We start from the raw sequence: 24,542 nt of genomic DNA on the forward strand, positions 1-24,542 counted from the left end.
TCAAGGGTGGAGGAGTTAAGGTAAGCACTGGAGGGGGAAGAAAAGGGGTCCCGTACCCTAATATTACATTTTCCCAAGGGGTCACTTCCTGAGACATAAGCCCCAAGGATAGAAGTACCAGCGTCATGAACAGTAGGGTTCTTAATTGTAATAATCAGAGGATTACATTGATTTTCACCACAGTCATTAGTGGCATGTCCCTTAGTTATAGAAAATCGAGCCTTTAAGCTGTATTGCTGGGTTTTAAAAGGGAAGTACCCCCAGTCATCTGGTCCTGTATTTGCAAAGACAAGGTTCCATCGACCGCACCAGTCCTCGGAGACGAAAGGAGCTGAAAGCATAAACATATTTGTCAGACCAGACCCATTGTTCTTGTCGTCCGGCTCCACAGTCTACAATTGAACAGAAGTCAATTTGCACTGAAGTGGTGAGTCCCTGTGTGACTGTGATATTCGGGTATTTCTCGTTCCGGTTCAATTTCATCTTGTAAACGAGGAGATCACCACCCATTCTTGGGTAGCCTGAGAGTGTGCGGGCAGCAGACAATAGAAAAAGTAGTTTTAGGAGAGCCATCTTTTGCAATGCGATGCGTGGATCCAAGCAAGCAGTCCTTCAACCTTCACGGCATGAGGTGTGGATAGAAGAACTTGGAATGGTCCTCTCCACCTAGGCTGATGCCAGTGTTTCCTGCGAGTGTCTCGAACCAGGATCCAGGTACCCAAGGGAATTGGTGAATCCTTAGAAGGTGGGCTGGTCCTCCAGGCCTGATTAACCTGCTGGTGGACTTCCTTCAACAAGGCTCGGAGACCTGCAAGACTAGAGAGAAGATCATTGTCCACGGTATGCAGATTCACATTTCCTATAACCATGGCATGGGTCGTCCTGTCAGAATTTCAAACGGCGATAGTCCCAATTGCCGATGTGTCCGCCCCCTCAATCCCATTAAAGCCAGGGGTAAAGCATCTTAATAAATTGGTTTGTTCACAAATTTTTGCAAGCTTAGCTTTTAGGGTGCCATTGCATCGTTCCACAATACCCCCACTTTGAGGATGGTATTTACAGTAATGATGTACATTGATTTGTAGCCAGGTAGTCAATTCATTTATAATGGAATTCACAAAGTGAGTACCATTGTCTGTCTGTAACTTTTGCGGGATGCCCCATCTTGGAATAATTTCTTTAATTAGTGCTTTAGCAACCGTTTTAGCATCATTGTGTTTAGAAGGGAAAGCTTCTACCCATCGGGAGAACACATCGACAATCACAAGGCAATATCGGTAACCCCTAGACGGTGTTAGTTCAATGAAATCCATTTGGAGGTGTTCAAATGGTCCCATTGGGTTAGGAGTAACGGCGGGACTTACTTGTGTGCCTTTTCCCACATTAAACCTTTGACACAAGGCACATCGCTTACAGAATTGCTCTGCATATGTGGAGAAGCCTACAGCTTCCCAATGCTTTTCAACATCTTGAACCATGGCATCTCTTCCGCATGGTCGAGGCCATGGGCTATTTTTGCCATACCTGGAAAAGAAGCTTTTGGGAGAAAAGGTTTGTTAGTTTGCTGGTGAGTCCAAACTCCATCAAAGAAGGATCCTTCTTTGGACCATTTTTTCTTTTCGATGTCCGTGGCTGCACTCTGTAGAGAAATAATTTGATTATCAGGGTCCTGGTCATTTCTCTGTTGGAATAAAGAGATTGGTGTGTTACTGTGTGCAGCCTTTTTGCAAAATAATCTGCCAATTCATTTCCTCTGCTGACAATCCTGTTTTCCTGTGTGAGCTTGACATTTAACAATCGCTAGCTTTGATGGTTTAGTTATGGCGTCTAAGAGGGATTCGATTAACTTTTGATGTTGGATGGGCTTGCCAGTACTGGTCTTAAATCCCCCAATTTCCATAATGTCCCATGATCATGGCAGACTCCAAAGGCATATCTGGAATCTGTATAAATTATGATTTTTCCTTCAGACAGCTGGCATGCTCAGTGAGCGCTATTAATTCAGCTGCTTGTGCACTTAAACTTGATGAAATTCGATTTGCTTCCAGCAGGTGGTCCCCTTGGACCACTGCGTAACTAGTTGAGGTGCACCGTTCTCCAATCGCAAAGAACATCCATCCACAAAAATAATTTCTCCGTTTCTAAAGGTGTTTCCTGTAGATCTACTCGTGGTTTACTACTTCTGCAATTTTTTCTGACAATCATGCGGTTCATCATCGCTATTATTTGGGGTAACGTGGCTGGATTTAAAGTGGAGCATCTTTCAATCGTAACATTTGACAAAGTACAGAGTACATTCTGATAGTGTATTGCCCTAGCAGTAGTGAGATGTGAGGTCTTAGCCTGTACTAAAATGGAATGTACAGCGTGAGGCACCTTTACTGTTAGGGGGCTCATGAGCACTATATCTGTACTGGCTAGCACAGCTTCTGTTGTGGCAGCCACAGCCCTAAGGCAAGGCGGAAGTGCTGCAGCCACTGGATCCAATTTTTCGAAAAATATGCTATTGGCCTTTGTTTATCCCCATGTAATTGTGTTAAAACTGCATTCATATATCCCCCTTTTCGTCCACGAACAAGTGAATGGGTGAAAGTCGGAAGCCCAAGCTGGGCCGAGGACAGTGCTTTTTCAAGTCACAGAGAGCCTTCTCAGCCTGCTCGGTCCATTGCACCTGACCAGAAAGAGGAAGGCCAGGGGTGTTTGCTAAATTTTGTAACGGCTGTGCTCTTTCAGTGAAATTCAAAATCCATTGCCGGCAGTAACCTAAAATGCCCAATACAGACATGACCTGTTGTTTTGTGACAGGTCTAGGAAGAGTTTGAATGGTGTTAATGCGATCGCTAGAGAGAGCTCTTGTTCCAATGGTGATGTCATGACCCAGATATTTTACAGTTGTTTGAATTAATTGCAATTTAGCCTTTGAAACTTTATGTCCATTGTCCCCAGAATGCAGTAGTTTTTAGTGTCCTGCTCACAATCTTCTGTAGTACTGCATAACATAATATCATCTACATACTGTATTAATGTACTACCTCGGTCTGGCCAGAACCCTTCTAAATTTTGAGCAAGCGCTTGTCCATACACACAAGGGGCTTCAGTATATCCCTGAGGCATGACAGTCCATGTCCAACGGCGGCTTTGGAAAGTAAAAGCAAACCAGAATTGCGAGTCAGGGTGTACGGGGATAGAGAAAAAAGCATTGGCTAAATCAATTACTGAAAAATAACGAGCAGAGGGAGGGATTGCAGAAAGAATAGTGGAAGGATTAGGTACAATAGGAGCTCTAGGAAAGATTGCAGCATTCACTTGTCGTAAGTCTTGAACAAAGCGCCATGAACCGTCAGCCTTTTTTACAGGTAAAATGGGAGAATTAACTGGACAATATTTAATTGGAATAATGCACGCGTTCACAAGATCGAATGTACGGTGGAGATGCCAGCCTCTGCTTCAGGAGACAGAGGATACTGGGCACGTGCGGGCGGAAGGAGGATTTTGGGTAGATCACCAGAGGCTCACAATGGGCTATCCTTCCATAATCATTTTTACCCTGAGACCACAAAGAGTCAGGAAGCGCTGAGAGCCAAGAAGGGAAGTAGTTTGCAATGAAAACAGAAAGGGAAGTGCGCACAATGCACGTGCACTAAAAATCAGTTTGAAGCACAACTTTAGTTATTAAATGGTCTGAGGTATCAAAACACCTGAGCAACATGTAACCAGTCTGTTCTATTAAGACATTGTTCTACCCATGGTCCGATTTCCACCCAATGTACAGTGCTTGATTTAGCTAAAGAAATATGAGGTACTGACCCACCAAGATAAAAATATTCTGTGAATATGTAAGATGTACAAATGCAGCAGCTTTTGTGGGGAAATGAAAATGCAGGGGATGTGAAGGGTTTGGGCAGGTACCTGATAGAAAGAAAAGATTCTAGCCAGGGGTGTCTACTTCTATAGGGAAATATTGGGCAGTGCAATAGGGTGTCAGGGGCTTGGAGATTGGGAAACAAGCAGGAGGGAAATGAGTGAAGGGCTTTAAGAAGGATGGTGTGTGGGGAAACATTTCATTGAAATGGAGAGAGTTTTGTCATGAGATCCCTTCCTAAGAGGTTAACTGGACAGAGCTGATTTAAAAGAAATCGTGTGTTAAAGTGGAATCACTGGAATGCAGCTGAACTCGAAGAATCTCTTGAGGCAGGGACCTCCTTCAGCGAAAGGGTTGAGCGCGTGGCTCCTGTGTCCACGAGGAAAACAGTTTCAGTGCCATTCACCAGCCAGCAAAGTCAATAATGGATCAGTCTCTGAATTATGGGTGAGCAAAGGTAGTTGAAGAGAAGGGATGGGGATCCCTGCGGATTCCTATGTCCATGAAACATCAAATTGTTCAGGTGGTGGAGGAGGGGGTGGGCACTTGTGAGGGCAATTGCGGCAGAAGTGTCCCATTTCACCACACCCGTAACAAGCATATGGTGTAGCGTTTGGATCTGGAGGGGGAGGCAGCTGAGTGGATGATCCACTTGGATTAGGTAACATATATCCGCTACCTCGTCCCGTCCACACCCTTGTCCCCGAAAAAATCCTCCACGTCCACAACTTCTTGGCCCCACCAGTATAATAGTTCATTTGTGCTGCAATCAGCTTTGTCTGGGTGTCTGACTCTTTCTGCTTGCTCTGTCGTTCAGCATGCACTGCGTGACGTTTTACTTCCTCAAACGCGGCAGCCTCTCATCTAATACAGGATACCTTGTTTTGAATGTCGCTTCTAAGTCCAGAAACAAAAAGAGGAACTACAGTTTTAGTTCGGTTGTCTGGATTTTCAAGGCCGGAGTGTGTTGCCATTAACTCTTAAATTCAGTGTGCCCATTCATCTACTGTCTCATCTTTTTTCTGTTTGGCAGCCGAGATAAGAGACCAGTCTCTGCCTTTCTTATACTTGTCCTTAATATTATTTTAACATGTTCCCATTGCGTAATAAAGGGACCTTCATCCCGGCCCCGAGGCAACGCCTCGTTCCACTGCCACGGGTTTCTGTTATGCTGTCCATGATTGAGTGTCCCATGTGGTGCCAAGCTTTCTCCACAGCACCCGAGTCCATTCTGCTGTAATTGTTTAAATTTTTTAAACCCACCGATGACTTTGGGATCAGGCAATTCGGACACAACGTCCTTCAGCTCTTGAATGTCCCAGTTACGATGTATCATTACAGTAGTGGGGTTATTAGCTCCTGCAGGTTGCATTGAATCATGTCGGGGGGTTCTGGGATCTCAATCAGGGGGCATTCGAATAAGGGGCCTGTGGGTTTTGGGGACTTTAAGGGGGATCGAAAGGTGGTGTTTTGATTAGGGGGCTGAAGGAATAGGGTTTGACTTCTAGTGCGTTGTGAAATGGAGGTTCAAGGATCGTGAAAATTACGTTACTTTTGTCATCTCCCGGATCAGTGTGTAATGAGGAATCATAATGATTTTTTTCAAAGAAACCAGACCCCAAGGGATCATCTTTTAATTCTGGTGCGGTGGGCGCTGGAGGTGGTGGAGGAGAAGGTGGGGGTTGTGGATGTGGATGGTGTAGGAAAGGTGGAGGAACAAGTGTGGGATATAACGGGTCTTTTTTTTTTTTTTCTCCTTTTCTTGCTCTTCTTCTGCTTTTCATTCGACTGCGGTCCTGAATCTGCTTGCACTTTCTGTAAGCTATAAATAACTTTTTTTTTTTTCCTAGACGTCTGGTGATCCTCCAAAAACAGTCCTTCTAACATTAATGATTTTGATCCCTCCCTATTTTGTTTAACAGGTTTGCTGCTATGTGTCCCCATCACTAATTTTCTGCTTCCCTCTCGCCAGGAAGCAATTTTTTTTTTATTCAGTACGTACTTTTAATTTCTTTCCCCTACTTTAACCATTTAAACTGTTAACATTTATATCTTATCTTCAGCCTTGCTCGTTGACTGAATCTTTTAGGCTCTCTTTAAGGTGTGCCACGCACCTAGTCCTAAAAACCTGATTCCCTTCTAAATTTTGAGCAAGCGCCACTTTCTTTTCTTTCCCTAACAGCCAGTGACTTCTGGTTAAAGTAATTTTATACCTACTCCTAACTCCCAGTTAGAGTAATTTTATACTTTCAGTCACTTCCAGTTTCAAGGGCAATACCAGCAAACCTGTTACGTCTTCCCTTATATCCCAGGAATCCCCCGATGGTACTTACCCCAGCCTGGGTGTTAATTAGCTCTGTCAGGAAATCCTTCTCAGTCACCGTGGTTGAACCAGGAGGAGACCGGGGACTCCTCACGCAGAAGCCATCTCAGGACAGGGCAGTCCTAACTTTTATCGGAGCTGCTTACACTGCTGCCGGAGCACTCAGTAGCGGCAGTCTGCTTCAAGAAGACAGATCGCTGAGGTCTTCCCGCTCAAGGAGTCAGCGCCGGCCGTCTCCCGCCCCACGCCTGGGCCAGAAAACTGTGGACACTTTTTGTCTAGTGTCGTTTCTTGTGACTGAAGACAGAGATATAATTAAAGTTAGTAAAAAATCTTTTATTAATACACACCAGGCAAAGGTAAGAATGACAGAGAAGCACAGTCCTAGGACACCTGCCCTTCATCTGCACCGAGGGGTCGGGGTTTCAGATTTTTTATAGGGATTCTTGTCTTATGACTTTAGTTACACAAGTATTTCAAAACATTAGCCTGAATCAGCATTATAAAAAATCTAAAGGTGGAGTACATCTGTTAGTTTCCTTAGTTTGGGGCTCGATGAGTCCACACCCGTGGCCTTCCATGTAGACGCCCAAAACCGAGAAGTAGCACTTGTTTACGTACACTATAAGCATGCAGGGTCTGCGTGACTCCTACCACACACACCATAGAACATGCTTTCTGTCACGTACATCAGATTTGTCAAGCACAATTTATTGACCTGTATTTTTATTTTTCCACATGGGTTAGGAGGGATTGTGACACCAAGGCTGTCTGAAAAGCACTTAAATATTTTGGTCCAAAATGATGTTAAATTGTTGCAGGCCCAAAACATGTGGCCCAGTGAAGCTGGTACTTGATTGCAGCGTTTGCAGGTTGGATCTTGTCCTGGAAACATTTTGGACAGTTTTAAATGAGACAGATGTGCTCGATATATAATTTGAGTTGAATAATTGTACACTTTGCATATATGGAGCTCGAGTGAATTCCCCACATTGCTACCTTCCACTTCTTTTCTGATATGTTGAGTGAGAGATCCTTTTTCCATTGTCCTCTTGGATCTCTGAAAGGGAGGAACTGTAAAATAATTTTATATATTGCAGAAATACTGTCCGACTCCTCGAAACTGAGCAATATTTTTTCCAGCATAGAGGAAGGAAAGGAGATGAGGAAAATCGGGCAGGTTCTGTTCAACAAAGTTTCTAATTTGAAGATAGTGAAAGAAATGTGTTGATGGAAAGTTAAATTTGGAATGTAATTGCTCGTAGGATGCAAAGATGTTGTCTTTATAAAGATCTGTAAATAATTTAATCCTATGTTTTCCAGATATTAAAAACTGCAGATGTTTGCGAGGGTTGAAAAAGGTGGTTCTCATGCAGAGGTGCCACAGATAAAAGATTCTCCATCTTAAAATGCTTCCTACATTGGTTCCATATTCTGAGTGAGTGAAGCACAATTGGGTTATTAGTATATTTCCGATAACTTGCATTTATTGGGGCACAAGCAGGGAATATAAAGAAGTACTGCAGGATTTTACTTCTATTATGCACCAAGCCTGTGTATGTTCATTTATTTGTGTCCATGGCCAGGTTTTTATAGTTTGTATGTTTACTGACCAGTAATAAAACTGAAAGGGTTGTAGGGTCACTCTTTGGATATGTGGATGTTTAAAGTTCCAAATAAATGAGGTTACGGTTGAATCTAATTGCTTAAAAATGATTTTTTGATGTATATTGGAATGTTTTGAAATAAAAAAAAGCTTAGGAAGGATATTCATCTTGAAAACATTCATTTTTCCTGCTAGATTGAGATGAAGGGTTGACCATCTACTGTATGCAAGTCTTGCTTAATGTTTTCCATACAGACGGCAAAATTTTGTTGATAAAGAGCTTTATATTTACTTGTGATATTTACCCCTAGCTATTTAAACTGATCTGCAATGATAAAAGGGAAGGTGTCCAATCTGCTATTGTATGCTTGAGAATTCACTGGAAAGAGCACAGTTTTAGTTAATTCTGAGACCAGAGATCTTTTGAAATTCTGTGAGTGCTGTTAAGATTGCAGGCACAGTATTTTGTGGGTCTGATATATACAGTAACATATCATCTGCATACAGAGAAATGTTCTGTTCCAGTCCTTCTCTGATAATCCCCTGAATGTGTTGTTTCTAACCAGGTCTCTTCCTTTCTTGTACAGAATGGATACCAACCATTCTGTGTTCAAGAGGAACCACTTGTCAACCAACTATGACTTGCTAGAGCTACCAACATGTCATCGGTTCTGATCCTGCTAGATCTCTCCTTTGCCTTTGACATGTTGAACCACGCCATCCTTCTTGCCACTCTCTCAGACACTAGTATCACTAGGACTGCTCTCAGATGGTTTGAGTCCTACATCTTCAGCAGATCCTACAGTGTGTCCTGGTGAGAACAGTTGTCAAGGTCACACCAGACATGTACAAGTGTACCTACACCATCATCATCCAATCCCATGGGTTCTCTTATCAGTGCTATGGTGATGGCACACAACTTTACCTGTTCTTCCTGCCCGAGGACAACATGGTATCAGCGCAAGTCTCTGCATGTCTATCTCAACCTGGATGAAGGACAACCATCTACAGCTCAACCTGGCAAAAACTGTCCAGCTCCTTTTCTCTGTACAGCTTAGATCACCGTCAATAACACCTGCCAAGTCAGTATGCAACCTTGCTCATTCATTCAGGCTCACGCTGTACAACATCCACAAGATTAGACCTTATCTGACAGAGCATGCAACACAACATCTGGTCCAGGATTGGGTTGTGTTACTTTTGGATTACTGCAACACACTTCTGGCAGGAGTACACGCCTTCTCTCCTCCAAGACTGTCCATTTCCACCCGACTCCAGCCATCGAATGGAGGGAGGAGGCCCTTTATATACACGCCCGGATGTGCTCCAGGTGCTTCCCGACACTCTTCCGCCAGCACTCCCCTCTGTGGCAGAAGTGCTGGCTGCGCACCCGGAAGCACACCGGGTGTCCCCGGTCCTCTTCCCCCCAGCACTTCCGAGTGAGGCAGAAGTGCTGAGGAAGTCGAGGGCTCCAAAAGCAGCAAGGCGCCCCCTGGTGGTGACCACAGGCCCCTACAGGGCTGAGCTTCAATGCTCTCTACCCGTGGTCCCCAAAGCAACCAGGGCAGTCACCCCCTCGTGGTCTGGAGGAGGTGCAAGCCCTCCTCCTGGGCATCACCACAATGGAAATGTAAAGGTCTCTCACTCCCATCCTGTTAGCTCTCCAGTTTACTACGGCAGGCCATTCTAACATGTAATCCATTTTCCTTGATATAGGCAGTTACAAAATGATGATCACATCATTTTTAAATTAAATATGAAGCTTTTAAAATTTGATATCAAGTTTATAAAATTTGATAGTACGGTTTAAAAATTTGATATTGAGCTTTTGAAATTTAATATTGAACTACTGAAATTTGATTTCAAACTTTTAAATTTTGATTTCATGCTTTACAAACCGGATATCGAGCTTTTGAAATTTGATATCATGCTGTTTAAATCTGACATCAGCATCCTCAAACTTGATAGGAAACTTCCAACACGTGATATTAAAATGACAAAAAATATACATTAGCATTTAAGCTCTGATATCAAATTTAAAAAGTGTGACATCAATTTTTAAAAGTGCGACATCAAATTTCATAAACGTGATATCAAAATGTCAAAGTTGATATCAGATTTTAAAAGCCCAAAATTCCTTCTGAACCCAATGTCCGTTCTTGGCTCTGCTGTCCCACTAACACGTGCAAATTTAACCTGCGTGACTGCAGAACAGGCAAGATACACTGAAACAACTTTCAGGTCCCCACATATGACCCACCGTAGCTCTGTATGCAGTTGGAGTTCATTTTCTCAGTTGACGTCGTCTTTTTTCTGCACAGAATAAGCAGCATGTAATGATGTCCTATTTCATTCTTTCAAGTGCACACTGTTTTATAGCATGTGTAGCGAAGCAAGCACAGCGAGGCTGTTAGAGAATTTTTTTGAGAAATAGAGCAGGGGTGTCAAACTCCTGTCCAGTACTGGAGGGCCACAGTGGCTGCTGGTTTTCATTCTAACCATCTTCTTATTTAGTGACCAGTTTTTGATGCCAATTAACTTCTTTAGCCTTGGCTTTAATTAGCCTGACTCGGGCCCCTTAGTTTTTTCCTTAAATTAGCAGCTGGACAGCAATGAGACATAAAACAAGCAGGACATGACCAGCTCACCTGTACCCATCAAACAAAATCTGAAAATAAAGATGAAGGGCTCAGTAAGGTTGATCCCTCAGGTTACCAAAACATTTTAGGAGTTCTTAGAAAAAAACAGAATATCAACAAAAAGAGAGCAACAAAAAGCCATGGAATTGAAGAACGGGTTTAATTAACAGCAAGAATCAGCTTCTCATTAAAGAACTGGTTGGAGTCTGAAGCCCCAATTTAGCTGTCGGCTCATTTCATGTCTCATTTCTGTTTGGCTGTTATTTAATGGAAAAAAGAATCAATTAAGAAGACTTAATCCTTAAAAACAGGGCTATTAAAATAGAGTGAAAAGAAGTTAAATTAGCAGTGAAAACTGGACACTGATTAGGAAAAGGGTTAGAAAGAAAACCTGCACCCGCTGCGGCTATCCAGGCCTGGAGTTTGACACCTGTGCAATAGAGGATGAATATGCCTGCAATTTACATTTATACCACAAGAGGGCGGCAAGAATTCATTATTCACTTTTGCTTATCTGTTTTCTTTTTTTCTGGACATTATTTTACACACCTCAATGACTGTTCTCGCTTTAGGTCTTATAGACAATTTCATACTGTTCATTCTTATACACCACTTAATGACTATTATTTCCTTTGTTTCTATAGCACCTTTCAGTATAAACACTCAAACACTTCATGACTGTCCTTCCTTTCTTTACTTCCAATATTATGTTCCACTTAATAAATGATCTTTCTTTATTTAATGCAGCAACTCATTATAAAAAATAGAAGACAGATAGAACTTTGTTTCTTCCCATGGGGAATGTAATGGAAGGATTTTTCTCTGTAAAAAGCAAAGGTAAGATAAAGAGAGGAAAGGAATCAGTAGAGCAGATGGGCATTGGTCGCTTCAGTGCAAACCCAGCTGCAGAGACAAATGTTTTGGGAGAAACAGCCGGGAATGTTCTAAAGATACAGCCAAGGCTATGTAAGTAGTTGGTTTTCACTTCGAGAGGCTTTTTTCACATGTAAGCATATTACTGTGTCTTCTAGTACTAGGCACTGCCTCAGTCAGGGCCAAGTAGAGAAAAAACAATACCGTGTCTCGTGGGAAAGGGTGTGTGCTAAAACTGATCACTTCTGCATACACTGCTTCCACGTAGGCCGTTTTTGGGCAAGGACACCTAATTAGTATATAAGGGAAGGTTCTGCCCTCAGTTTCTTTGGACGCTCAACCGTGAGGAAAGGTGCACACCGCCCGGTACGTTGACAAGGCACACGGGTTGATCCTCTGACGAGACTGACATGCGGGCTCCCTCAGTCTACTGATCTAGGATGATGGCTCTGGGTCTTTTAATATTACTGTAAGCATATGCATATATATATATATATATATATATATATATATATATATATATATATATATATGTTTCTATAATCTATTGTTACTGCATTCTACTATTCATATGTATTTATATGTTATAATTGAATAAGTAAATTTTATTGAAGTATCGGACCTCTTCTCTCTGGTTTTTGCCCACTTACTCTAAAGAACCCCTTGAACCATTTTCCCAAATCAAAACAGGGAATTTACCTTGTTTGGGAAGATCTTTAAAAAATGTAAACACCTAAAAATACATGTACATATACACACACACACACACACACACTCAGTGGTCTGGACATATACCAAAATGTCTAAAAAGAAAGAATATTTGAAATGAAATAAAGTGTCTGACTTGGCCGTCCCAGTACCAGTGAGGTGTGCATCAAACAGACGTATTGCTGTTAGTGCAAAAAGCCTCAGTTGTGTTTCTTGACACGGACTCACAGTATGCAAATCTTGGGCACCACACAATACCAAAGTCTTTTAAGATATTCCAGTCTGACTGTCTCCTCTGATCAAATTGTTTAATATACAGATATCAATCGCGAGAGTATTTCAGCATACGTCAAAGGCAGGACTTAACTGTCAAACAAGAAGCTGATGTAAAAGCAGAGCTGCACAGCGAGGAAGGTGAGAGGTGACAACAACACAGCAAGAGTCAAGAAGAAAGCTTGGGGGTCCCAGTACACAGTAACGGACAGTCAGCAGGTGTGATCCCCATAGTGTCACAAGCCCCCAAGTAAAGATGACAAATAGTCAACAATCCACACAAACACATCCTGAAACACGGGATGAAGTACACAAAGAAGAAACAAAATGGGCCAGCAGGGCCAACACAACCAGGAAAGACTTACAGGTGGGCCCGAGCATCGGGTCATTTCTCTGTTGAATCACATAGAAAAAGTGTGGACAGCAATCCAGTACATTAAAGAAAATGGAACTTTCATAAAATCTCGACCTCCCCGTCAGGCAACGGGCTGGGAAATCGAAAAAAAGTTTCATTAAGTGAAGCTCACAGAAATTCAGTTTAATTGTCTCACAAGCTGCAAACCCAGCAAAGGAGTAATCCCTAAAAACATATCCAAAACTGAGGACAAAAAGTATCTATTTGGATCCTTGAAGAAAACACACAGTGAGACAAAGTGAAAAGCAATGCAAACTGTGAAAGGCTCATTGCAAATTTCAACATAAAGTGTTATTCACAGAGAGGAGCGGCAGCAAGCATGCACTTGTGTTCCCTCCCTGCTTTATCTTCAGGTGACCACTGGACTCTCTGCAGTTTCCTTCTTTTTTTGCTCGTGTTGTAGGTTTGTGTCCTGACCATGTCCACTGTGGTGGGACCAGCAATACTGTCCATTTGGACTGACACCACATTTGGAGATCTTCTGTTCATCTGAAGATGTTGCGCTTATGGCTACAACCATCACCTACCATGTTGCTGAGACAGGGAGTGGGTACCTTTTACTGAGGGAGATGGACGGCCACTTTGAATTACATTTAGGGTCCTTTTTAAAAATATATTTACCTTGCAGAGGTGTGGTGTGCATCAAACCTCACAACATGAAGATACTCATCAAGCTTCAAACAGTATGGACACTTACATTTCTCTCCTACCCCCATGCTCCTTCATTCTTCATCCTCCCACTTACTACATTAAGGCTTCCATGTTAAATTTTCAGCAACGGATTCGTTTGAGTACTTTTAAGACAGATGTAAACCTGACTCTTGAATCATGAAGTGATCTTTTCACTAATACAGGCCTTGTTTTTAGTACTTGTATCATCCCTATTGAGCCTTCTCTCCACTATGAGTTCTTGTGTTCATCGAGGTTATTCATTACGGCAAATTGTTTTCCTTAATTAGAACAATATATATTTCTCCAGTGTGCATTTGACATGTTTTGCAGTTTCTGAAGGTTGGCAATGCTGGTAAATCCCCTACCACATTATGGACAATAATATGGCTTCTGTCCTGTGTGAAGTTTTACATGTCTATGAAGGTTGCCATCGGTGGTAAATGCTTTTCCACATTCTGAACAGGAAAATGGCTTCTCTCCAGTGTGATGTCTTCTGTGGATCTGTAGACTGTTCTTGGTTCGAAATCGCTTACCACAGTCAGAACAAGAATATGGCTTCTCTCCAGTGTGAGTTCTTCTGTGCCTCCTAAGACTGCTCATTGTTCGGAATAGCCTACTACAGTCTGAACAACAATATGGTTTGTCTCCAGTGTGAATTCTTCTGTGGGTCTTTAGATGGCTCAAATATATGAATCTCATACCACAATCTGAACAGCAATGTTTCTTGTCACCTGTGTGACTACTTCTGTGCGCCTGAAGACTTTTCATTGTTCGGAATTGCTTACTACAGTCTGAACAACAATAGGGCTTCTCTCCAGTGTGAATTTGTACATGGGTACGAAGGTTGCCAATGGCGGTAAATCTTTTTCCACATTCTGGACAGGAATATGGCTTCTCTCCAGTGTGAATTCTTCTGTGCACATGAAGATTTGCATTTTGTCGGAATCGCTTTCCACATTCTGAACAACAATATGGCTTCTCTCCAGTGTGAATTTTTCCGTGCTCCTGAAGATTGCTCTGTGTTTGGAATTGCTTTCTACATTCTGAACAAAAATAGGGCTTCTCTCCTGTGTGAATTTTTACATGTTTATGAAGGCTGCCAAGGGCGGTAAAACATTTTCCACATTCTGGACAGGAATATGGCTTCTCTCCAGTGTGAACTCTTCTGTGCTGCTGAAGATTGCTAATTGTTCGGAATTTCTTACCACAATCTGAACAGCAATATTTCTTCTCTCCTGTGTGAATACTTCTGTGCTCCTGAAGAGTTCTCTTTGATCGGAATTGCTTCCTACACTCTGAACAAAAATAGGGCTTCTCTCCTGTGTGAATTTGTTTATGTAGGTTACTAATGGAGGTAGATCCATTTCCACATTCTGGACTGGAAAATGACTTTTTTCCATTATGAACTATTCTGTGTTTTTTTAGATCGCTCATTTGTTGGAATATCTTGCCACATTCAGAACACTCATATGGCTCCTCTTGTGTCTGACACAGATTACCATTCCTGGACTTACATTTGCTTTTAACCAATTCCCTCTGTGTCTGGTAGACTGTGGTTAAGTCTGTATTGGGTATCCAAGTTTGAGTGGTGATCACACCAACTGTGTTTAGTTTCATCTCCGGCTGAGAATCATCCTGCATAGAGGCGGGTATCCCACTCTCTGATGCTAATGTCAGGTTCTTCATATTCTTTTCATCCACTGTCTGTTCAGATTTGCACTGAGGAGATGTCTGAGCCAATGGGGATAAGAAGAAGCTGCCACTGGCTTGTAAAGCTAGAGAAAAAAAAACAAATATGGAGATAAAGGTGAGCTTTCGAAAGAGATCTGTCAAGAGACAACCATTTCATGTCAGTATTACCTCGGCTTCATTTTACTGATTCTGATTTGACTGCAAACACGACCACAAAAAAAAAAAAAAAAAAAGTATAAAATTGAGCCCCTGATGGGGTAGTGAAGAGAATGGACATCAATTATTTTCGTTTTTAGCCACCCCCGATTATTATATTTAAGAGAAATGTCATGTATTTATTTAGTTTGGTAAGACATTTGTTATAGCAATGCTGTATATGCTTTCTGGACCTGTACAACCTTTAGAAAAGAGTTGAAACAAAGATTAATAAATCTACTGGGGACAAAAATATACTTGGAAATTAAAATATGAAGAGGAGAAATAAGCCGAGTTTAAGGACTGCACCAGACTACAGTTGTTTTCTGAAACATTGCTTTGCTATTGTGCATTTGTGATTGTTTCACATTTCTGAGTCTTTGTTATAATTAAGCATTTTGTGAAATGTATATTTAAAAGATAATTTAAGATATCTTAACGAAAGAAACAGATTTCTTAAATTAAGCTATTGTAACTTCTATCCCTAATAGTTTTGCACCCTTGATTACTGATAAGAAAATGCTATGGCCAACTGTGAAATGGGTTGGGAAAGACAAGCCTCCAGTTCAAGACTTCATTGCATTATTTGAAGCTAACGAAAATCCTGAGAAATGCAGTTAGAACTTTGGGGGCTAATGGGGTGGGGAGCACAATTGTATTGGAGAGGTTTCATTGATAAATAAGGGGCTACACAGCCACAACGAGACGAGGCTTCAGGCCCTCTGTCTGCCAAGACAGAAGATCTTCCTCTTATTGGTTTATTTTTCTTCAAAGTGAAACTCAACGTTTCATTGGAGATTCAGTTTTCCTCAAATCATTGGCTTATCACTAATAATAGGCAAAGATTTGCCCATCAAGTGCCACATACCAAACTTTTGTCACACGGTCTCTGGTACGCTTTAAACACTTGATATAAAGAGACGACATACAGTTTTCTGAATACTTCAGCTTCTTCTTGCAGTTCCTTCTTTTTAGAAACCACTTGTCAGGAAACATAATGTGGAATTAGCCATTTAAAGTCCTTATTAAATGGTAAGGATTTCTATATATGTTTGCTCATATAGTACTGCTATTTAAAATATCACTCATCTCCAGTGCACTGCATCAAAGCTGACAGGTGAATACGGAGTAAAGGAGCTGTACAATCCTGTAGCCATAATGAGGACTACGGGGTGTCATGAAGATAATGTGTTTATTTATTTTCTTTAAAAATGAATTACTATTTCAGATTTTAATTAAAAAAACGTGTGAGATTAGAAGGGAAAATAAACATTTGTAAGTGTATGTCATGTCCTGCTGGTGGACACAAGCTGCACCTGTGGTATTCAAAAACTTACCACATTGTCATCTTGTAACGGGCCTAAGTTTCAAGTTTGGTATTTTTCTCATCCAGCCGCTTTAGCTATAGACCGTCTTCAAGAGATTGTGATACACACAGAGAGAGAAACACACCCTTCATCAAGATATCATTTTTTTTGGTATCAGGGGACCTTAAAACATTAAGATCAATTAAAATCTGGATATTGAAATTATTCATGATTCTAAAGTGTTCACTCTTCCCCCATAGATGATAGGTTATGGAGGAGGAGGGTGCAAAGCAAAAATACCTTCATTATTATTATTACTTGTTTTGCAATTAATTTTTTTTTTAAAAGCAAGTTACATTCCATGCAATTACATCAAACATTACAAAACAAAACTCAGGTCAAGCCCCCATCCAAGAGAAAGAAAGGGCAACAGTCAGAGTATGCCTTTAAATGTAAACCTGTGGCACCACTGGGCTGATTTGACCACAGTCTTAATCTTTCTATTCCCACCTACAAGCCTGTGATCAGATGGTAACAGCTCTCCTACTGTAAGTCAGGCTAGAAGTTCTTGTATTTTTTCTATAGTCTTGATTTTCCCCTTGGAGTACAAATAAACTACTATGACAATGTTGTGTTTCAGTGTTCCAGAGATACGTGTCCATCACTGCCCCATCCTGTTACACAAAGGGTGTATGCAATAGTGAATGTCACCAGGAGTACACACAGAAGTGTGCGCAGTTAAAATGTACAGGCCGGGGCGTTGGAAAGCTATGCCTGTGTGAGGGCCTAACAGGTGGGCTGGTGGGATCTGCATGGGAAAGGCCAGAGAAAACCACCGTTATGACTTAATTACACCCCATTAAAATCAAAGGAACAGGACCACCTCTGGTGTAGTGATACAGGAAATTAAAGTGAAACTCAGTATTTCACATAACAAATAATGATTCCAGCTAAATTCATTCATTCTACTGACAAAAAGTAATATGTTTAGTTCCCGTCTGGAAGTACTTCCTTACAATCATTTCAGGTATTTACCCATCATTTAGTTTTTATTGGAAGATCTTTAGAGAAATAAAGAAAGTAAGTCTAAAGGCACAGGGCTCATTTCCTGAAACATGCAAGCATTTTGTTGAACTTTTGGATACAGTGCATCCGGAAAGTATTCACAGTGCATCACTGTTTCCACATTTTGTTATGTTACAGCCTTATTCCAAAATGGATTAAATTCATTTTTTTCCTCAGAATTCTACACACAACACCCCATAATGACAACGTGAAAAAAGTTTACTTGAGATTTTTGCAAATTTATTAAAAATAACAAACTGAGAAAGCACATGTACTGTACATAAGTATTCACAGCCTTTGTTTTGAAGCTCAAAATTGAGCTCAGATGCATCCTGTTTCCCCTGATCATCCTTGATATGTTTCTGCAGCTTAATTGGAGTCCACCTGTGGTAAATTCAGTTGACTGGACATGATTTGGAAAGGCACACACCTGTCTATAGAAGGTCCCACAGTTGACAGTTCATGTCAAAGCACAAACCAAGCATGAAGTCGAAGGAATTGTCTGCAGACCTCCGAGACAGGATTGTCTCGAGGCACAAATCTGGGGAAGGTTACAGAAAAAGTTCTGCTGCTTTGAAGGTCCCAATGAGCACAGTGGTCTCCATCATCCGTAAGTGGAAGAAGTTTGAAACCACTAGGACTCTTCCCAGAGCTGGCCGACCATCTAAACTGAGCGATCAGGGGAAAAGGGCCTTAGTCAGGGAGGTGACCAGAGGTCCTCTGTGGAGAGAGGAGAACCTTCCAGAAGGACAACCATCTCTGCAGCAATCCACCAATCAGGCCTGTATGGTAGAGTGGCCAGACGGAAGCCACTACTTAGTAAAATGCACATGGCAGACTGCCTGGAGTTTGCCAAAAGGCACCTGAAGGACTCTCAGACCATGAGAAACAAAATTCTCTGGTCTGATGAGACAAAGATTGAACTCTTTGGTGTGAATGCCAGACGTCACGTTTGGAGGAAACCAGGCACCGCTCATCACCAGATCAATACCATCCCTACAGTAAAGCATGGTGGTGGCAGCCAAGATATCAAAGGAGTGGCTTCAGGACAACTCTGTGAATGTCCTTGAGTGGCCCAGCCAGAGCCCAGACTTGAATCTGATTGAACATCTCTGGAGTGATCTTAAAATGGCTCTGCACCGACGTTTCCCATCCAACCTGATGGAGCTTGAGAGGTGCTGCAAAGAGGAATGGGCGAAACTGGCCAAGGATAGGTGTGCCAAGTTTGTGGCATCATATTCAAAAAGAGTTGAGGCTGTAATTGCTGCCAAAGGTGCATCGACAAAGTATTGAGCAAAGGCTGTGAATACTTATATGTGATTTGTCAGTTTTTTATTTAATAAATTTGCAAAAATCTCAAGTAAACTTTTTTCACGTTGTCATTATGGGGTGTTGTGTGTAGAATTCTGAGGAAAAAAATGAATTTAATCCATTGTGGAATAAGGCTGTGACATAACAAAATGTGGAAAAAGTGATGCGTTGTTAATATTGTCCGGATGCACTGTATGTGTTTTGTTTGTTCTAGTAATACAATGATGACTTTGCCAATTATAATGACACTCACAATCCTAAACATGTGGAGAACACAAAAATGAAACTTGAAGCTCCATAGAACACAAATCAATAAAAGGGAATTGCTACGCGAGTTTTACATTTGGACATTTTACCATTTTTTGGAGGCATTTTGGATTTTTTTGTACATAAACACAGTAGAATACCGTTTTGACAAAAACTTTTCTACTCTGTGATGATGTAATGGAGGAGCATAGATAGAATCGACCTGACTGATATTCGGCCAAATACCTGCATTGCTCAGTGAAGGAAAGTGAAACGAGTAAACTTGAAAGAGTAATGAGGCTGTGTTGAGTATTACACTAATTCATTTCCAGCAACGATATTAAATGGTAGGAGCATCTTACTTTGTAACGCGTTACCCCGAACCCTGATCACCGACCTACTCTAAGAATTGTTTCCAACTTCCGCATGCTGCTCATCTGACCGCACTTGTACTGTCATTTTAATGTGCCTAATGGTGGTCAATGCCAGTCATGTCAGTGTTTAAAAAGAGTAAAGGTGATAAATTCTCAAGGATTAAAATAATTTGCTCATTATAAAATGTGATACATATGACTTAACTTGTTGTCACAAAATGCACAAACCAAAATCAGGCTGAAATTTTTTAATCAGTGATAAAGAAAATGCTGTGCATGTCAAGTCAAACCCATAAGCCCAGTGCCCCAGGATAGTTTTTGTAGTTTAGCACCTACCTTCTCCAGAAGGACTTGGATCTGATGCTTTGACTGTCCTCTTAATGTCAGATTCTAAAGATTCCAACTTCACATTGACAGAAAGTTGCTGTTGGGGGCAGTGTCTACTGGGGGTCAATCCCAATCCAGGACCCTCTTCATCTGGATAAGAACACTGCCTGTCCGACTCAGAATTGAGGTCTTCTTCCTTTATGCTGCTGACAGTTTTGTTTTTCTGCACATCATTGAGGTAAGGCAACAGCTCAGAGTCCACTGTAAAGTCCATAGGTCCACTATCACAATCCTCCTGCTTGTTCATGCAGATGCTTTCCTCTTCCAGATGTCCAGAACTCCATTTACAGTGCTCTTCATCAACTTCTATACCATGCATCAAAAGGAGGCCCCAGTGCTTTCTGACATATGTTTCTTGCTCATAGTTACACACTTCATCAGAGACCCCCATTTCACATTTATATTTCTCATGTTGAGGTCCTTGAACAGATGAGTTTGCCTTCTCCATATGGAACAAGTGGTGATAGCAGCCTTCTTGTGATCTGTAGGCAGAGAAAAGTACAACTGAAAAGTTCTCCAAAACTAAACATATACATTGGGGGCGACTCATTCAGACATTCCTCACAGCTCATTACAATCAGACCCCTCTAAAACACTGGCACTTTGGCAAGGAAATTGGTGATTGTGATTGGACAAGTGGGAAGGGGATTGAGGTGTTGGTCACACTGTGTAAGAGAGACTGTTAGAATGGGGCAGTAAGAGAAAGGAACAATCAGAAGATTGAAGGATCATAGCTTGGATCTGCTGACTGAGTTTTGGAAAGTGAATGCAGATGGAGTCTCTTCTGACCCTAAGTGAGGGAATGTGATGGAATTGAATGTGAAAGCAGTGGACACAACAAAGAAAAGACCAATGGAGTTGAATGGAAGGTAGTGAAGTGAAAGACCTGAGCATCAGCTGGGGAAGAAGATGGTCTCCAAGAAAGGAGAGGAAGAGAAGGAAAGGCACTGAGCTTGAAAATGGGTTAGGCTACCAGAACTAGTAATGAGAAAAAGTGAGTGGGAAAATGAAAATAAAAATACATAAAATGTAAATCTATCAACATAAGAGTTATTGTTGTACAGTACTGGCACAAAAGCGCAAGATTAACAGATATCTCAGAATCAACATCAAACACCCAACAATGAGACAGAAACGTGAATAAAAATTCATGAACTTCCACTTCTCAGTCCCTGGACAAAGTGCTGAGTCATATTGTAGAGAAATTTAATAGACACAATTAATGATCTTCAGGACTACAACTTAAAAGCAAAGAGATGAACTGTTTAATTCTTTATATTACAACACAAACATTATCCAATAAAGTGTCTTATAATTCAAACTCCAAGGCAGAAATGAGATGTTGAGGCTGCATCTGATCAAAAGTATCGAGAAGACACGGAGAGTGCAAGGGCTGGAAAACGGGTTGGGGAAAAACAAAAGATTTTACTGGATAGGAAATAGCATTTTGGACATCATTGAAAAATCAGAAGATATATATATATATATATAGAATGGTTGAAATAGTTTTACTGTTAAATAATGCAAAGAGTACACGACACGTGTTTCAGACTAAGAATGCCATATATATATATATACACACACATTGTGGTCCATTGTGCCTCCTCCTGACCGAGTGGGGGCGTCCGTCCTGGTTATGCAGGAGGCCTCGGGTAAAAGGCTTGGAAGCCCAGCCCTGTAGGGACCCGTGGCCGCCGCCAGGCGGCGCCCCAGTGCCTCATTATTCCAGGGGCCTGGCACTTCCGCCACACCAGGAAGTGCCGGGGGGAAGACGACAGGGGACACCCGGACGGCTTCCGGGTGCGCAGCCGACACTTCCGCCACACGGGGTGTGTCCGCGGGAGATTGCCGGGAAGCAGCTGGAGCCCATCCGGGTTCCTATAAAAGGGGCCGCCTCCCTCCGGTCATTGACAAGAGTCGGGTGGAAGAGTGGCAACGTCTGGAGGAGGAAGGAGGCGGTGGGAAGAAAAGAGAAAGAGAGTGTGAGAGAAAAGAGAAGGCATTGGAGTGGCCTGGACTAAGGAGTATTGGGGTTGGTGAGCGGAATTGTAAAAGAATAATGGAAAATAAACCAGTGATTGTGGGCGACATGAACATGTCTGCCTGTCTGTGTCCGGGGCGAGGTTCACAACATATACACACACACATACACGTACGCACTATAAGACCCGAGCTTAGTTTGCTGTACATATTCATTTTATGAAAAAAAAAAAAAAATCATTTTGTGAAATTGAAACATTAAGTGCGTTCTTCACCTCGCTGCTCGTCCCCCACCACAGCAGGGCTGTTCTTTCCTCCATCACATACTTTTCACCTGAAGAGTCGTCTCCAAGCTCCTTTATTGAAAGTTGATGCCTGGATGTGAACTGCCTTCACTGTTCTGTAAGCCACCAGACAATAATCACTGAAAAAGGTCACCTATAATAAAAGCTCACAGTCTTTTGCTACATATGACAAGAATATTTTAAAGTTAAATAAAAAAACTGTTGCAAATTCCACCCCAGAATTACATCACCATGTTACATGTATGTCTAGATCAGGGGTTCTCAATGTCGGTCCTGGGGACCCCCTGTGGCTGCAGGTTTTTGTTCCAACCAGATTCCTAATAAGTGACAACACCTTATAGCACTGAGCTCATTTAATTAGCTGGTATTTTTTTTTTCTTTTATTCGACATTCAGAAAAGCATAGCAACATGATTTTTACATTTATAAGACATTTATAAATATTTCTGCTTTTGCTCTGGATTTAAATGCTTAACTCTCTTTTGTTGATTTCATTATACTTTGCCCGTTCTCTGTGCAGTTTTTCCCCCTTCATTGTCTCTTTTTTTTTTTTTTTTATTAATTTTATTACAATCCATACAAAGCAATCAAGATTTTACAAAAAGAAAAATTGAGTTAAGAACAGATCGATCCCCACCCCTGAGAGAGAGCAAGCCAAATAACGTTAAATTTAAGGCTTGTAAACATACCTAATTAAAAAAAAAAAAAAAAATTCTCTGTGCTTTATGAACTTATTTTAAAATATTACTGATTAGATCCTGCCATGTTTTGAAAAAGGTCTGTACAGATCCTCTAACTGAGTATTTGATTTTTTCCAATTTCAAATAATATAACACATCGGTTTCCCTTCATTGTATCTTAATAATGACAATTTAAAACGAGCAGAGCAGACAGCCAGGCAGACAACACTGAATAATCAAAGGCTGCAGCTACTTTAGAGTCAGACCCACTAATTAGTAAATAATGGATTAACTAAACAATTAGAACACCTAGAAAAGTAGAATGAAAATCAAGATGAAAATACTGTTAAAAAGAAAAAAAAAATACATTATTCCTATATAACTACTTGGTACATTTTAATTTTTTTTTTAGCAAACTTAGTTTTCTAATTAATATATTGTTCCTTAAACACAGAAACTTGGGAAAGATCAGTTCACTTAATTAGCCCAGAAGTTCAATTAAAAACAGAAACTGGTTGGAACAAAAACCTGCAGCGACAGGGGGTCCCCAGGACCGACGTTGAGAACCCCTGGTCTAGAAGGAGTTAAATGTACCGATTCATTAGGAATGATACTGTATGTGGAAACGCTACTGCCCTCTAGTGGCATTGCAAGCACAAACTTTTATTGAACTCAGAAAGCCTCAATTAAACGAGCTCTTCTACATCTCGTGAGCAATAATACATAAATTAACCACAAGGCGTGTCAGGGTCCACAAAAATAGTCAAACAACTGTTTTACCAGGACACGAGCCCAGCATGGACTGCACTGGAGTAACAGCTTTAAGTGGTTATACACCTTGTATTCACCAAACTCCATTATATAGCGCCTTTCTATCCATCTGTTGCTTAGTGTGCCCTTTATGGCGCTCATTAAAATACTTGTCACAATATGGTCTGAGGTTTATCAGTTAAGGCAGAGAGAAGTTTCGAGGTCCAGGAGTTGGATTCACTAACCATGGCACTCAAGAGTGGAGATTAGGACGTGCAAGTAAGAACTTCACTGGACGCTGTACACAAGAAATAAGGAGCCAATGTGCTGTAGAGTCAGGCCTGGAGGGGCACCCAGGTGATCCACTTGGCTTTCACAGGCTAATGGGTGAGAGATTTGGAGGTAGCGGTGAACTTAGGGCCCTAATGGTTCACCTTGCACTTTCAAATCTCTGGTCAATGCAGCAGATGTTGCGATTTTAATAGATTTGGCTACCGATTGCAGGCTGTTGTCTCACACACCAGGATTTAAAATGCCTGACCCAGCTTAGCCCTTTAATGAAACACCTAAGGTGACGCCCCCACCTCCGCCCAAACCTTTGATACCAAAATATTAATAAAAACGTTTTGTGTATTTGTAAAACCACAAAAATGAAATGCAAAGTCACAAAGATTATATGTAAAATATAACCAGTTAAAATGAGATTATTAAAGCAGTTCAGCGGTGATGACACAGATTCAGAACTTCCTCTCTGTCTTCAAGATGATCTCTAAGGCCATTCAAATCTCATTCTGTTTGTAAAAAAAATATTGTGCCAGAGTGTCCAGAACAATCCATTTATTGATTGAGATATATATCTATATAGATATATCTATATATA

At 41.3% G+C, this 24,542-nt stretch overlaps 1 protein-coding gene across 2 annotated transcripts in view; it reads right to left on the reverse strand.

The window, feature by feature from the left end:
- Positions 1 to 349: 349 nt before the first annotated feature.
- The window catches only part of LOC120533394 (gastrula zinc finger protein XlCGF57.1-like), a 27,307-nt gene continuing 3,114 nt past the window's right edge, over positions 350 to 24,542 (reverse strand). The window contains exons 2-4 of one of the 2 annotated variants that reach the window (XM_039760247.1): positions 19,898 to 20,430; positions 12,650 to 15,146; positions 350 to 816 (exon numbers count right to left, since the gene is read on the reverse strand). In XM_039760247.1, the coding sequence (XP_039616181.1) occupies positions 13,741 to 15,146; positions 19,898 to 20,396 (1,905 nt within the window). In that variant the 5' untranslated portion in view covers positions 20,397 to 20,430 and the 3' untranslated portion in view covers positions 350 to 816; positions 12,650 to 13,740. Of the gene's footprint in view, positions 817 to 12,378; positions 15,147 to 19,897; positions 20,431 to 24,542 lie in introns of both variants that reach the window. The other variant, XM_039760246.1, reaches the window with a different exon arrangement.

Source organism: Polypterus senegalus, chromosome 8 (genome assembly GCF_016835505.1).
Source record: "Polypterus senegalus isolate Bchr_013 chromosome 8, ASM1683550v1, whole genome shotgun sequence".
Classification (NCBI taxonomy): Eukaryota; Metazoa; Chordata; class Cladistia; order Polypteriformes; family Polypteridae; genus Polypterus; species Polypterus senegalus.